This window comes from Mustelus asterias, chromosome 14, assembly GCF_964213995.1.
Source record: "Mustelus asterias chromosome 14, sMusAst1.hap1.1, whole genome shotgun sequence".
In the NCBI taxonomy this organism is placed as follows: Eukaryota; Metazoa; Chordata; class Chondrichthyes; order Carcharhiniformes; family Triakidae; genus Mustelus; species Mustelus asterias.
In genome coordinates, this window is record NC_135814.1 from 92,214,886 (window position 1) to 92,229,159 (window position 14,274).

General features: G+C 44.7%; 1 protein-coding gene across 5 annotated transcripts in view; it reads right to left on the reverse strand.

Moving 5' to 3' along the window:
* The window catches only part of LOC144503876 (receptor tyrosine-protein kinase erbB-4-like), a 1,146,325-nt gene that overhangs the window by 627,525 nt on the left and 504,526 nt on the right, over positions 1 to 14,274 (reverse strand). For all 5 annotated transcript variants that reach the window (XM_078228891.1, XM_078228890.1, XM_078228889.1 and 2 more), the window contains exon 3: positions 4,508 to 4,694. In XM_078228891.1, coding sequence (XP_078085017.1) covers positions 4,508 to 4,694 — 187 coding nt within the window. The remainder of the gene's footprint in view (positions 1 to 4,507; positions 4,695 to 14,274) is intronic.

The window sequence follows — 14,274 nt, forward strand, 5'->3', positions numbered from 1 at the left end:
AAATATTAGCTGGTTGTCAGAATGCAGTATGTAATCACAGGTAATCATTAATGTAATATTATGACATAAATGCACTTGCTATTGACTCCATCTTTCTTTATCTTTTAGCTGTCATTCAAAGGGATACCTTTCCTTTTCAATCGATAGTAGTGCTACGTGCTGACTGGGACAAAATGACCCTGTCTCTGCTTATTGCCTCTTAACGACATGACTCAAGTGGGAAATTGCAAGGAGGGGGACCTCAAGTCTTTCACTTCCAATGTTCAGCAATTTGAAGGCTTACTTGTTCCCACTTACATTATTTTATGACCACTGGAGGATGGTTAAATTTCCAAAATTCACTGCATCTCGGCTATAACGCTGCCATACCTCTATCGCATCGCTGTCATAACTCCATCACCTTCTTGCTTAAGCTATGGCTGAGGACTGTGCAAAGGTTCAGGGGATATTTGTCACAGCCTGTGTTGTGTGTTTATTTCCTTCAGTATTACACAGCCTGGCTGAATATTCCGAAGATACATCATACTTTGGGTAAGGAGGTCCTTGCCGATGTATAAGTTCTGCATTTGCTAGTCACTAATTTCCCTTTCTAACCTCTGGTTCGACTGTCTTGGCTTCCTATGCAAACTAGCTTCAAATCAAACTGGGTTAACTGATTCAAGCAACTAACAAACACATTTCATAACCCAACCTGATGAAGAATGTATTGTAGAGTGACACAGATGAGTCAGAGTGCATGTTTTAAACAATAGTGTTGCTGTGCACCCAATATATCCTCCTCCAACCTTAGGGAGTCAGTGCCTGAGATTCCATCGAACTGAAGTATGCATCAATAACTATTTCAATGATTTCCTGTTTCTTCATGAATTGTGCTTTGTTCTGGATTGTTAACTATTTTGTCTTCCTCCTTCCTGATTCAGATCTCCACATTGATTATGCAGAAGCCAAAAGCAGCAAACTGCTCTTCTCTTGGTTCACTCCACCAGCTACAAGATACAAATTGTGACAGAACTTGTCTGGAATAGTGCAACTCCAACAGCACTCAAGAAGCTGGACCCCATCCAGGACAAAGTAGTTTGCCTGATTGGCAGCCTATTTACCACCTTAAACATTCACACCCTCCATCACTAATATACAAACCATACACCACCCTGACTTTGAACTATAGCATGGTGCACCTACATCAGATGGAGTGCAATGGTTTAAGGAGACAACTCACCACATCCACCTTCTCTAGAGCCATTGGAGATGAACAATAAATGCTGGCCTAGTCTATGATGCCCACATCCCATGAATTAATAAATTAGAAAACGCAGCGGCAGCAGTGTGTATCATCTACAAGATGCCCTGCATCAAGACTCCTTTGACATCACTTTCCAAACCCACAACCTCTACTACCTAGAAGGACAAGAGCAGCAGATATAGGGGAACACCAGCACTTGCAAGTTACCCTCCAAGCCATAAACCATCTGGGCTTGGAAATACATTGCTGTATCTTCACTGTTGTTGGGTCCAGTTTTTAAAATCTTATAAATTAACAATAATGATGTATGTATTATGTAAAATATATAGAATGAGATCTTAACCTCCATCTTTTGCTTCCCCCACTGAGTTCTCCCAGCAGCTGCTGGTTGAACTAGGAGCAGTAAAATCGTGTGTGATTTATTGATAGACTTGTAACACACATACAACCTCATTATTGTAACATGATGTGAGAGCACAATGTCGCAACACCATTCCTGCCTGTGTGAAGACCTGCTTCAAGATTTCACCCCTGAACAGTCCAGGCCTAATGTTAAAATTACTTTGCTCTAAACTCCCTCAGAATTGAATCTTCATATAGATTGTACAAATCAAGATAGCAAAGGTAGTCTGGAGGATGAGTTCATAGAGTATATTCAGGACAGTTTCTTCGATTAATATGTTTTGGAATCAACCAGGGAAAAGGCTATTTTAAACTTGGGAATATGTAATGAGACAGGATTAATTAATGACCTCATAATCAAGACTATTTAGGTAAGTGTGATCATAACATGGTAAATTTTCATATTCACTTTGAGGGTGAGGAATTTAGGTCAGAAACTGGTGTTTTAAACTTAAATAAAGGCAATTACAAGGCTATTAAGGCAAGGCTATTAAGACGGCGTTAAATACAATGGATTTGGAAATAGGTTAAAGGTAAGCAAGTCGAGACATTTATAGAAATATTTCATAACTCTCAACAAAAACATATTCCATTGAGTGAGAAGGGTGCTGTGAAAAGGATGCAGCATCCATGGCTAATTTAGGATGTTCTTGTTGGTATTAAATTGAAAGAATAGATGTACAATTCTGCAAAGGTTAGTGGTAGCCTAAAAGATTGGGAAAAAATTAAAGACCAGCAAAAAGTGGCTTAAAAAGGTAAATTTTGCACCAGAAAAGAAAATAAGATTTATAAAAATGCTAAATGCTTCTACAAGTTTATAAAATAGAAGAGAGTAGCTATATTAAACATTGGTCTTTTGCAAGGTGAGACTGGAAATTAATAATGGGAAACAAAGAAATGGCAGAGACTGTGAACAAGTATTTTGCATCTGTCTTCAAAGTAGAAGTCAATAAGGCATCCTAATAATAATAGTAGCAAATCAAAAGGGAAAAGGAAGGGAAGAACTTAAAGTACTCACGATCACGCGACAAAAAGTACAAGGAAAGCTCATGGGAAGAAAGACTGGCAAATCCCTTGGATTTGATGGTTTACATCCCAAGGGTCTTAAAGGAAATGACTACACAGATAATGGATGCATTGATTGTAATCTTCCAAAAAAATCTTAGATCTGGACATCCTTGCACATGAATCAAAGAGTCAGCATGCAGGTGTAGCAATTAATTAGGAAGAAAAATAGAATGTTGCTCTTTACTGAATAGGGAAAGGAACATAGATGCCCTTCCACAGCTTTACAGGGCATTGGAGTGACTGCACCTGGAGTGCTGCATGAAGCTCTGGTTTCCTTTCTGAAAGACGGGTTTACTTGCATGGAGGCAGTTCACAGAAGATTCACTAGACTGATTCCTGGAATGAAGGATCTGTCTTCAGAGGAAAGGTTGAGCAGAGTGAGCCCTTACACATTAGAGTTTAGAAAGAGAGGTGACTTCATTGAAACATACGATTCTGAGAGGGATAGACAGGGTAGATACTAAGAAGATGTGACCCTCATTAGGGAAACTGAAATTGGGGACACTGGGGACCAGCAAGGTGGCACTGTGGTTAGCACTGCTGCCTCAAAGAGCCAGGGACCCAGGTTTGATTCCCGGCTTAGGTCACTGGCTGTGTGGAGTCTGCAGTTTCTCCCCGTGCCTGCGTGGGTTTGCTCCGGGTGCTCCTCCCACAGTGAGTATTAAGCTAAAGGAAACCCATGATGAATGCTCCGTGCAAGTCAATAGGTCTTACCTGTCATGTTTTGCAGACCCAAATCCAAAGGCCCCATCCTTCTTGTAGTTAAGGGGATTTTGCAGTAACTTCATTGCTGTCCCCAGTTTCAGATTCTCCAATGAGGGACACATCTTCTTAGTATCTACCCTGTCTCAGAATCTTACATGGTTCAATGAAGTCACCTCTCTTTCTAAACTCTAATGTGTAAGGGCTCACTCTACTCAACCTTTCTCTGAAGACAGATGCTGCATTCCAGGAATCAGTCTAGTGAATCTTCTGTGAACTGCCTCCATGCAAGTAAATTCCTCTTTCAGAAAGGAAACCAGAGCTTCATGCAGCACTCCAGGTGCAGTCACTCCAATGCCCTGTAAAGCTGTAGCAAGGCATCTGTGTTCCTTTCCCTATGTAAGCCTACTTGTGACACTAGTAAATAAACTTTTTTAAAAAACATTTCAAATGGAGATGAGGAGGAATTTCTTCACTCAGAGAGGTGTTAATCTTTAGAATTCTCTTCCACAGAAAGCAATGGATATACTCAAGGCTGTGTTCAACTGATTTTTGACTGACAAAGGAATCAAGGGTTATGAAAGACAGGAATCAAAATGGAGTTAAGGCCAGAATCGGATCAGCCATGACCTTATTGAATGGCCTAGCAGGTGAGATGGGCTGAATAGTCTACTTCTGTTCCTTTTTTAAAATCTTAAATTCCACCCATAAATGGCCTCGTTCTGATTTTAAGATTCAGCCTCTTGCTCTGGACTCCCTCATCAGTTGCAAATGTTTAGAAACATAACCAAAGTCCTACATTTCCAGGACCATTCCAGTAAAACCCTCTCCAAGATCTTGGTACCATTCCTAAAGTGTGTGCCCAGAGGTCAGCACAACACCAATTGAGTCCTAACTAGTATTTTATAACAAGTTAGCATCACTTTCTCTCCTTTGTGCCCCATTCATGTGTAATTGTATATATACTGCAGCAATATACAATTGGTAAGGTTTGCTTTGCAAGTTCTGTTTGACGTTAACTGAATCAATGCAGGGAGCATTAAGCTAAAGGAAACCCATGATGAATGCTCCATGCAAGTCAATAGGTCTTACCTGTCATGTTTTGCAGACCCAGCTGCCTCAATCCAAAGGCCCCATCCTTCTTGTAGTTAAGCAGGATCGTAAGTGCATATCGTTCTTCATACAACTTTGTCCCACGAATGATTCTTAGGTTTTCCAAAGGCAGGTATTCAAACTGGTTCAGGGCTGCCAGGATATATCCAGTGACTTCTCGAATGGACTGGAGGTTTAAAAACACACACAGCTAAGGTCAGAAAATCAGCAATCAGCATCATTGTAACCGCAAGCTTAGCCGAGGTAGTAATGGGCGAGCCAGAGAGCAAGAACTCTGGCGTGAGAGTCAGTCTCCCTCTCCGTGAAATGTAAAAGACAGCAACCTCAAAAACAATCAGCCAGCATGGCATGAGGGATGCTGCGGATAGGGCCCCTGAATTTGGGAAGGTAAAATCAACTATCGCCTGCAACTCCCCTCTAAGCCACATGTCATCCCTGCTTGCAACTACATCACCATTCCTTCACTGTCATCAAAGTCCTGGATATCCCTCGCTTGCAACACTGAGGGTGAAGCTGTGCCACATGGATTGTAGCAGTTCAAGAAGACAATTTACTTTCAAAATAGGAATATGGTAATGACTTGATTGAAGGGGACATAGAATTCTCTAGTTTTGTGTCCTGAATGCAGGGAAAAACACAGCTCCAAAACATACTAACAGTGCAATGCTGCAATGCTAGGTTCAGCCACTAGGGGAGCATCTCCACAACTGGCTGTTCTCCTCAGTCACCATAATAAAGTAACATAGCCAATTACCCAAAGACTGTGCTTTATGGGTGGCACGGTGGCACAGTGGTTAGCACTGTTGCCTCATAGCACCGCAACCCAACAAGCATGGGCATGTTTAAAACTATAGAACCATAGCAATCACCTCATCTAGCCCGATTCCCAGCTTGGGTCACTGTCTGTGTAGAGTTTGCACATTCTCCCCGTATCTGCGAGGGTTTCCTCCGGGTGCTCCGGTTTCCTCCCACAGTGCAAGGATGTGCGGGTTAGGTGGATTGGCCATGCTAAATTGCCCCTTAGTGTCAGGGGGACTAGTTAGGGTAAATGCATGGGGTTATGGGGATAGGGCCTGGGTGGGATTGTGGTCGGTGCAGACTCGATGGGCTGAATGGCCTCCTTCTGCACTGTAGGATTCCATGATTCACTGGTGAATTTATAGTGTGGATAGATCAATGATAGATCCTAGGTCTGTACACCAGGATAAACCTTTAATTCCTGCAGCCAGACACATGGCGCTTTTCATTGACATTTGGCGCACAGCTAGAAAAATGTGAATTCAGTCCTCAAAAGAGAGCTGATGAAGCTGGATTTGGAATATTTTAACAAATTGACCAGATTTAATCTCTCATCTCAGCGATCTGCTGCTAATGAGGTGTGTGGTTACAGTTGATTCCCAACCTAACAAGAATGGAAAGCAGGAGCTAATATTCACCGCTGATTTCTCAATGTGCTTTTCTTGTTTAAAAGGAAAACAAAAACAATTCTCATGTCAAAGTTATTCTGTAGAAATTTATCCTTGGGCTAGATGAGGTGATTGCTACGGTTCTATAGTTTTAAACATGTCCATGCTTGTTGGGTTGCGATTGCTGTAAATTAAGAATAGGATCAATGCCAATTATAATTCAATTGCAAAATCTAAAAGCTCAAAGAAGGATTGACATAAAGAAAGAACTTGCATTTATATCACACCTTTCATATTCTAAGGGCACCTCAAAGCACAGACACCGTTGTAATGCAAGAACAGTAAGAAGTCTCACAACACCAGGTTAAAGTCCAACAGGTTTATTTGGAATGACGAGCTTTTGGAGCGCTGCTCCTTCATTAGGTGACTCACCTGATGAAGGAGCAGCGCTCCGAAAGCTCGTGATTCTAAATATACCTGTTGGACTTTAACCTGGTGTTGTGAGACTTCTTACTGTGCCCACCGCAGTTCAAACGCCGGCATCTCCACGTAATGCAGGAAGTAAGGCACTTTATTTGTGCATTGCAAGCTCCCACAACCAGTATTGTGATCATGGTCATCTATTTAGCATTGAGCTGCAGTGTTAGCCGAGGAATTGCACCGATGTCTCTGGTGTGGGACGTAAACCCACAATCTTCTGTCCCAGAGGTGAGACAGGCAGCGACTGAGCATAACCACTGAGGTCAGGTGTTAAAGATAGAAGCACACAATGCAGGTGGAAAAGATTGTCATCTTTCTCTTGCTGGTTATGGAAGGACTGGATTCATTTTATTCTTTTTTTGTTCCCCTTGTAACTCACGGTTGAACAAATATCGTAGAAGTGAGAATAATCAAGCTGATTTACAGAGAGGGTTGTTATATCAAATGTTCCAATTATACTGTCTATCTTCAACATTTGCAGGCAGCGTACATTGTCACTTATCAATTGTACCTGTAAGGAGGCCTAATGATACCTTTGCTGGTAAGAACTGGGGGAACGATAGGACACAGACTCTTCAGTCTTGAAAGGAAGCAAATTAGAGGTTATTTTATATAAATCTATCAAAGATACTGAGAGAAGTGGAAAGGATAAATGCAGTACTTTTGCTTGTTAAATAAGACAGCAATAGGACAATGGAACAAAGATACTGACTGGTAAAAGACAAGTTCAGGACTGATGCCGGGAAACTCTTTCTCACAGAGAGTTATTAATGCAGGAATGTCTTCAGACATTGAGTCAGTTTGATGCAGTTCAAGAGAGACATACGTGTGTCTGAATGTTAATTCACAGGCTGGACCAATGGACTGAAATGATCCTTTTCAGTCATAGAATCATAGAATCCCTCCAGTGCAGGAAAGGGCGGCACGGTGGCACAGTGGTTAGCGCTGTTGGCTCACAGCGCCAGGAATCTGGTTCAATTCCAGCCTGTGTGGAGTTTGCACATTCTCCCTGTGTCTGCATGAGTTTCCTCATGATGATCTGGTTTCCTCCCACAGTCCAAACATGTGCGGGTTAGGTTGATTGGCCATGCTAAATTGCCCCTTCGTGTCAGGGAGACTAGCAGGGTAAATACGTGGGTTTACAGGAAAAGCGCCTGGGTGGGATTGTTGTCGATGAGGGTCCAATGGACTGACTAGCTTCTTTCCTGTAGATTCTTACAAGGGGGTCAGTTAGCTCAGTTGGCTGGATGGCTGGCTTGTAATGCAGACCAATGCCAACAGTGCGAGTTCAATCCTTGTAACAGCTGAGGTTATCCGTAAGGCCCTGCCTTCTGAACCTTGCCCCTGCTTTGAGGTATGGTCACCCTCAGGTTAAGTCACTCCCAGTCAACTCTCTCCCAAAGGGGAGAGCAACCTGGGATCCTCTGGGACAAAGGCAGAGTTCACAGATTCTTACAAGAGGCAGCAGTTACACTAACCGGGATATACCGCCCAACTATCACATGAGCAATTGCATTAAAAGAACATTCAGAGGGATCTAACATGAGTGTGTCGAGCATTCAGATATTCTGTCGCCTATCTTTCTTACCCCCAAATCACTGCCTTCTAGTCTCTACTAAACTGGATATTAACCAGTTAGTTGCTTGCTTGGTCTAAGTATTGCTTGTATAATGCTCTTTGTAGGAAATTTCCTGGCTGTCTAATAAAGGTGAGGGCTCAGTCTTCCCATTCCAATGTAAACAGCGCTAATAGGGTGATGATTCTGGGGTCTCCCTCTCTGGGACCAGGAAGAGGCTCCAGCATTTCTGACTGGTGGCTGGAAAGTCCAATGATTAGAGATGGGACTGGTCAATGGAAGGCCATATGCTTGAGCGTCATGAGTGGGTTCCAGGCCTGGGAAAATACTCAGGGCTCTCGGAACTTACAGTTTCCTTAATTTGATGGTGCTGCCGAGGTCACAACCTCGGACCAGTGTTATATGCCCGAGGAGGGTTTTCTTCATTTGTAACTAGGTAGTCTCAGGGAATGCCTGTGAGGTTTGCCATCCTGTCTGTCTCAGTGAGACATCGAGGTATTCGCAGTGAAATGTGATGGGCAATATTCAGTCAATCCAAACTGTGTGTGTTTTATGAAGATATCGCCAAGATTAGAGGAGATGGTGGTGTAATGGTAATGTCACTGGACTTGCAATGCAGGAGAGAAGACTAATGCTCTGGGGACATGGGTTCAAATCCCACTATGACAGCTGGTGGAATTTAAATTCAATCAATAATACCATTTTTAAAAAGCTTGAATTGAAAGCTCGCCTCAGTATTGACATCCGTGAAACATATCATTGATTGTCTTGAAAACCTAACTGATTCACACATTTCCTTCAGGGGAGGAAACCTGCCATCCTTACCCAGTGACTCCAGACCCACACAAGGTGGTTGATTCTGAACTGCACTCTGAAATAGCCCAGCAAGCCATTCAGTTCAAAGGCAATTAAGGATGGCAACAAATAGTGGGCTGACTTACGATGCCCACCTCCCATCAAAGAATAAAGAAAAAGGTGGGTATTCACAAATGTATTGAATCGAAACAACAAAAACTCCACTGAGTTCAAAACCCATCGAGAAAACGTGCCCATAGAGTGGATACCAGTGTAGGAATCTCAGAAATCTGCAGCAACATCCGAGTGGTTATGGATCAATTTCTCACTGTCATCTCCAATTCCTTCCAGTTGTGGGAATTCAGCATTCCTGTGACTGTTGGCTTGCTAAAATCTCCGAGATAACCTTCTAAACCCAGTACAATGCTGCAACCTATCATTACAGGTCAAGGATCCGTCATCTGTAAATGCGAAGCTGAAAACATCCAAACACCCGCACTTTTTTTGAACCTCATCAACTTTTAGTGTGGTAAGTCGAGTTGACACAACCCGAGCCAACACAAATCTTGCCAACTGCACTTGACCTTTAGCATGGTTTATCTGCACTGTTTACCTTGCGGTTTCTGTGGTGAACATGTCAGAAAGAAACTTATTACAGGTACCCTGTATTTATTATTCAATGATACATCTTACTTTACCAGCCATTTTATTTACTTAGTTAGCCTTGGCTTAGGCTATTGTAATGTAAGTTGTAACCTAAATTATCTGAAATCCAAAATGCAATCAGTCCTGAGGATTTTGGATAAAGGATACTCGACCTGTACTTACCCCTTTGGAATTACAAGTTTGCATTTTTTTTTAAAAATTGCATTTCCTTTGAAGTGCATTGTTGTGACTGTTATCACCATATGTGAATCAGATTTTTACTTCAGTGTAAGTTTACTTCAGCGGCACGGTGGCACAGTGGTTAGCATTGCTGCCTCACAGCGTCAGGGACCCGGGTTTGATTCCTGGCTTGGGTCACTGTCTGTGTGGAGTTTGCACGTTCTCCCCGTGTCTGTGTGGGTTTCCTCCGGGTGCTCTGGTTTCCTCCCACAGTCCAAAGATGTGTGGGTTAGGTGGATTGGCCATGGTAAATTGCCCCTTAGTGTCAGGGGGACGAGCCAGGGTAAATGTATGGGGTTATGGGGATAGGGCCTGGGTGGGATTGCTGTCGGTGCAGGCTCGATGGGCCTCCTTCTGCATTGTAGGGTCCTATGATTCCGATGAAAGCTTGTGGTGACAGTTTCAAAATAGGGACTGTCCAGTTCAGTCATTCTTCATTGTCCCCTCACAGTAAAGGCTTTCTCTGCTTATGTCTGCCAGTGACTGAGAGGGAGGTGGGGGGAGGGGGGGGGGGTGCTTCTCATCTTCCACAACCAAAGGACAAATAGTAATCTCCTCACTTTACACACCTGGAAATGAAGCTGTCACTTAGACTGCTAATATTAGCAACCAGTATTATTAAACTGAAGTGGCATTTTAAAGCTCAGCTGTTGTTCATTCTGAGAGACACAAATCGTAGGCTTAAGGCTCTTGGGACCATTCTGACACATCAACTATTATTGAAGTAATCCAACTCAGTTATGTCAACAAATGTAGTAAATAACCGGGGCACAGATTTAATGAAAATCCCAAAGTCAAAGATAAATGGAATATGCAGCAGTTAGAGAATACTTTCAATAGAGTAATCGAAGATGCAATTATTCCCCACAAGCTGGTTATCAGTTGGGGAGCTGTTGGTTGAATTTTCTGGCACAGTAAGGAGTCTCACAACACCAAGTTGAAGTCCAACAGGTTTATTTGGAATCATGAGCTTTCAGAGCGCTGCTCCTTCATCAGTGGAGGTAGGTTTACAAACACGGCATATATAGACAAAGACACAACTGCAAGATAATTACAGATTAGAATGTGAAGAATGGTTGGATTGCGAGTCTTTACCGGTAATCGAGTCTTTACAGGTACAAAAAGCGTGCGTGGAGAGAGGGATAATCACAGGTTAAAGAGGTGTGAATTGTCTCAAGCCAGGAGAATTAGTAGGATTTTGCAAACCCAGGCAGTATGGTGGGGGTTACAAGTAGTGTGACATGAACCCAAGATCCCGGTTGAGGCCGTCCTCATGTATGTGGAACTTGGCTATCAGTTTCTGCTCGGTGATTCTGTGTTGTCATGTGTCTTGAATGCTGCCTTGGAGAACGCTTACCCCAAGATCAAAGGCTGAATGCCCTTGACTGCTGAAGTGTTCCCCGACAGGAAGGAAGCACTCCTGCCTGGTGGTTGTCAGGCGATGTCCGTTCATCTGTTGTCATAGCTTCTGCATGATCTCGCCAATGTATCATGCCTCGGGCCATCCTTTCCTGCAACATGTTAGGTAAACAATGTTGGCCGAATCGCATGAGTATATACTGTGTACCTGGTGGGTGGTGTTCTCATGTGTGATGAACTGGCACATCTTGCAGAGGTTGCTGTGGCAAGGTTGTGTGGTGTCGTGGTCACTGTTCTCCTGAAGGCTGGGTAGCTTGCTGCGAACAATGGTCTGTTTAAGGTGTGTGGTTGTTTGAAGGCAAGTAGTGGGGTTGTGGGGATGGCCTTGGCGAGATGTTCATCATGATCGATGACATGTTGAAGGCTCCGAATAAGATGTCGTACTTTCTCCGCTCCAGAGAAGTACTGGATGACGAAGGGCACACTGTCGGTTATGTCCTGTGTCTTCTGAGGAGGTTGATGCGGTTTTTCGCTGTGGCGTGTCAGAACTATCGGTCGATGAGTCGAGCGCCATATCCCGTTCTTACGGGGGCACCTTTCAGCGTCTGGAGGTGTCTGTTGCAATCCTCTTCATCTGAGCAGATCCTGTGTATACGGAGGGCTTGTCCGTAGGGGATGGCTTCTTTAACGTGTTTAAGGTGGAAGCTGGAGAAGTGGAGCATCATGAAGTTATCCGTGGGCTTGCGGTAGAGTGAAGTGCTGAGGTGACCATCCTTAATGGAGATGCGTGTGTCCAAAAATGCAACCGATTCTGGAGAGTAATCCATGGTGAGTCTGATGGTGGGATGGAACTTGTTGATGTCATCATATAGTCTTTTCAGTGATTCTTCGCCGTGAGACCAAAGGAAGAAAATATCATCGATGTATCTAGTGTATAGCGTCGGTTGAAGGTCCTATGCGGTGAAAAGATCTTGCTTGAACTTGTGCTTAAAGATGTTGATGGATTGAGGTGCGTATTTGGTCCCCATGGCTGTTCCGTGTGTCTGGATGAAGAACTGGTTGTTGAAGGCAAAAATGTTGTGGTCCAGGATGAAGCGGATGAGTTGTACTTCCCCGGAGCGGAAAAGCTACCACATCTTCAGAGCCTTCAACATGTCATCGATGAAGACAAACATCTCACAAAGGCCATCCCCACACCCCCACTTCTTGCCTTCAAACAACCACCCAACCTCAAACAGACCATTGTTCGCAGCAAACTACCCAACCTTCAGGAGAACAGTGACGACGACACCACACAACCCTGCCACAGCAACCTCTGCAAGACATGCCGGATCATCAACACGGATGCCATCATCTCACGTGAGAACACCATCCACCAGGTACACGGTACATACTCTTGCAACTCGGCCAACGTTGTCTATCTGATATGCTGCAGGAAAGGATGTCCCGAGGCATGGTATGTTGGGGAGACCATGCAGACAACGGATGAATGGACACGGCGCAACAATCAGCAAGCAGGAGTGTTCCCTTCCTGTTGGGGAACATTTCAGCAGTCAAGGGAATTCAGCCTTCGATCTTGGGGTAAGCGGTCTCCAAAGCAGCCTTCAAGACACACGACAATGCAGGATCACCGAGCAGAAACTGTTAGCCACGTTCCGCACACATGAGGACAGCCTCAACCGGGACCTTGGGTTCATGTCACACTGCATGTAACCCCCACCATATTGCCCAGATTTGCAAAATCACACTAACTGTCCTGGCTTGAGACAATTCACACCTCTTTAACCTATGACTATCCCTCTCTCCACGCAAACTGTTTGTACCTGTAAAGACTCGATTACCTGTAAAAACTCGCATTCCAACCATTCTTCACATTCTAATCTGTAATTATCTTGAAATTGTATCTTTGTCTATAAATGCCGTGTTTGCGAACCAACCTCCACTCACCTGATGAAGGAGCTGCGCTCCGAAAGCTCCAGATTCCAAATAAACCTGTTGGACTTTAACCTGGTGTTGTGAGACTTCTTACTGTGCGCACCCCATCTCCAACTCACGAATATTCCAGGGTGTCGGTAAAGGCGCGATCTGCTCAGATTCGGGTACAGATTGCGTTAAAGGCCCGATCATCCCCTGGGGGGGACGGAGGGGGGGTGCGACGTATCATCCTCTGGTCGGCGGGGGGTCAGCTGCCAGTCCGATGCCTCCTGCCGGAGTGGACGTGCGGCCATGCCATCCCACAAAACCTTCAGGATGAAGCGATTCCTCGCTAAGAAGATGAAGAAGAACCGGCCGATTCCATAGTGGATCCGCAAGAAAACCGGCTACAAGATCAGTACAAGTCCAAGAGGAGGCACTGGAGAAGGACCAAGCTGGGCCTGTAAGGGATACACCATCACTGGTACAATACCAGCCACAGCTTACTCTTCCCTGCAGGGGCAAGAGAGCGGGAGAGATGGGTGTGGCTGCTAGTGTACCAGTGATGGTGTATCCCTTTACACTGGAATCACCACTGTGGAATCGGCCGGTTCTGCTTCATCTTCTTAGCGAGGAATCGCTTCATCCTGAAGGTTTTGTGGGATGGCATGGCCGCACGTCCACTCTGGCAGGAGGGATTGGCTGCAGACTGGCAGCCGACGCCCTCCCCCCCCCCCCCCCCCACACCGACCAGAGGATGAGACATCACCCCCCCCCCCCCCCCCCCCCAGGGGATGATCAATCGCACCCCCTCCCCTCCCACCGCCCCCATCCCCCCCCTGACCAGAGGATGAGCGTCAGAGAGCTGCTTTCTGGTTTTTTTTCGCACCTGGGCGCACTCTGTCAGATTTTTTTCGAACTGCGCGTGTGCAGTTCAGAGCTCCGATCGGTCCGCCAGCGCTAAGCCCCGGCCACGGCGCGGATCGGACTGCAGCCGGCAAAACACGTATGGGCGCGCTGGAAAGAGGATTCCAGGCGCGGATCTATTTGACGCCCAGATTCGGCACTTAGGCTCAAAATGGTAAAATTCCCCCCTTGGTTTTGACTTCACCGATCGGCTTGGATTCTATTAACATCCGGCACATATCGAGGGAGGAGACACTGTTTAGTTATCAACTGTGGTAACAGGAATATTTGATTTTATACTTATACCATGTGTACTGTGTCAGCATTGGCTCAATTGAGAGCATCCTTGCCTCTGAGTCAAAAGATTGGGGATTCAAATCTCACTCCAGTGATCTGAATACAAAATCTAGGCTGCCTCTCCAATG